This window comes from Buceros rhinoceros, unplaced genomic scaffold (assembly GCF_000710305.1).
Source record: "Buceros rhinoceros silvestris isolate BGI_N320 unplaced genomic scaffold, ASM71030v1 scaffold25740, whole genome shotgun sequence".
NCBI classification, from domain to species: Eukaryota; Metazoa; Chordata; class Aves; order Bucerotiformes; family Bucerotidae; genus Buceros; species Buceros rhinoceros.
Genome location: NW_010389408.1, coordinates 36,458 through 38,244, shown reverse-complemented (window position 1 = coordinate 38,244; position 1,787 = coordinate 36,458). Strand labels below are relative to the sequence as shown.

General features: G+C 53.3%; 1 protein-coding gene across 1 annotated transcript in view; it reads right to left on the bottom strand.

Moving 5' to 3' along the window:
- The window catches only part of FRAS1 (Fraser extracellular matrix complex subunit 1), a gene marked incomplete at both ends in the record, with an annotated part of 49,120 nt that overhangs the window by 10,879 nt on the left and 36,454 nt on the right, over positions 1-1,787 (bottom strand). Inside the window, 2 exons of the mRNA XM_010134267.1 lie at positions 537-677; positions 893-1,017. Coding sequence (XP_010132569.1) covers positions 537-677; positions 893-1,017 — 266 coding nt within the window. The remainder of the gene's footprint in view (positions 1-536; positions 678-892; positions 1,018-1,787) is intronic.

Below are 1,787 nucleotides of genomic sequence, written 5' to 3'. Positions count from 1 at the left end.
CGCAGTACTGCGCGCTGAGGCGATCCACCGCTGGGGCAGGATCTCTCGCTGAGAGGGAAACTGCAGTGCAGCGAGGCAGAGCCAACACAAGACTGCTCAGCCTCCAGCCAGACCCCGGAGGAGGAGGAGGAATGCCATTTTCATCTGAGCTAGGCACAAATTCGATGCCAAGGCAAGGCAGAAGCTCGGTTCAAGCCCACGGTGTTCAGAGAGAAGGCAGGATAGGGCGAGGATTAGCTCTGATCACAACTTCCAAATGTTTTCCGTGCAGGTTTGTGGCGTGTGTGTCTGAGAGACATCCCACCCGAGGGCGTTCCTTGAGCCAGGGCTCTGCTTTGCTCACTCATTCCTCTATTTATACACAGCCTGGGCCTCCCACTAGCTGTTTGTTTGATGTGGTGATCAGACAGGGGACGATCGCAGGGAGACACGATCGGGGCTGTAATCCCTGGCTTTGAACACCAGCCCATTTACCTGACAGCCCCGATGTGAGGCAGAAGAGGGGAGGGAGGAGGCAAGGGGGAGTCCCGCCTCACCTCTGTGTCCGCATCTGTGGCTTTAAGCTCAAACTCCGTGATGGTTTTTCTTACACCTTCCTGAACCGTCATCCCAAGGCTTTGCACTACAGGCAAGGAGTCGTCCACGGGGTTTATGGTGATGTCAAACGTCTGGCTCACCTGGAACAGAAGGAAAAGCCTCTCTTGAAGAGTTCAGTCTACCAGGAGCGCGACTCCACTGAAACAGTCAATGCTTTAGGGAGGCCACGGCGATCCAGAGTTTGGGTCCCTTCATTTTGGCTTGTCTGGTGAGTAAGAGGAAAACCGGCTCCCATCGCATCCTACCGACTCAAGAGCCTGCTCCGATCCAGGCAAAAAACCTCGCCGGGCTTTACCTCGTGGGTTCCATCAGACACAGAGAAGCTGAAGGCATCCCTGTGCTTTTCGGTCTCGCTGGTGTGGACGTACCGGACGCGGCGAGAGGCCAAGTCTGCCTGGCTGAAGGAGCTAATGCGTGTCCCTGGAGAAAGAACAACAGGGGCAGCTGTGCAAGAGAAAGCGGAAAAATACAGGGACTGCAGAGAGCTAACGAGTCTTGGCTTGTTCTGCTCCACCCAGGGACGTTGCCCTCCTCGCACCCCTGCTCTCAGAACAGACTAAGCCCCACTTTCAACACAAAAAGGTACCGACAGCAATTTAGAAACCACTTGAGCCTTTAAGTCTCACTGGTGCGACTGACAAAAAGGTGTTCTCCAGTTTATCACGCTGAACCGACAAGGACTGGCCAGGCTACAAAAGACACCAGGACCCGATGTAAACAAATGAGCCCAAACGGGATGGTTCACCAAGGTTTCCTCAGAGCTCATCAGCTTTAGAGGCCTGAACGCTCCAGTGCTCCCTCTTTAGGTTTAGGTCATTTAAATCATGAGAGCAGAATCATCAAGTTCTAGGTAACAGGAGGGATGAACCCCTTAATCCGGTTCTTGCGGGTCTCCAAAATGCAAGATTCACTGCTCAGTTTGCAATGGAGGCAAAAATGTTGCCAGTTTTTAATTGGCTCTCAGCTGGGGCTTTGCTAATTACAACCGTCAGTCATTACTCCCACCCCTTCAATGCGTTTGCCGTCGACTGTGAGGAGAGGCGGTAAACCACACCTACACCCAAGCAGGACAGGGACTGCCTGCTGTCTGTGAACACACAGCAGAGATTCCCTCCTCGATCTCACGCCCTGAGAAACCTCCTTCTCAGAAGAAAGGGGATAGATGAGTATAACCTGAATCAGAAGAGCGT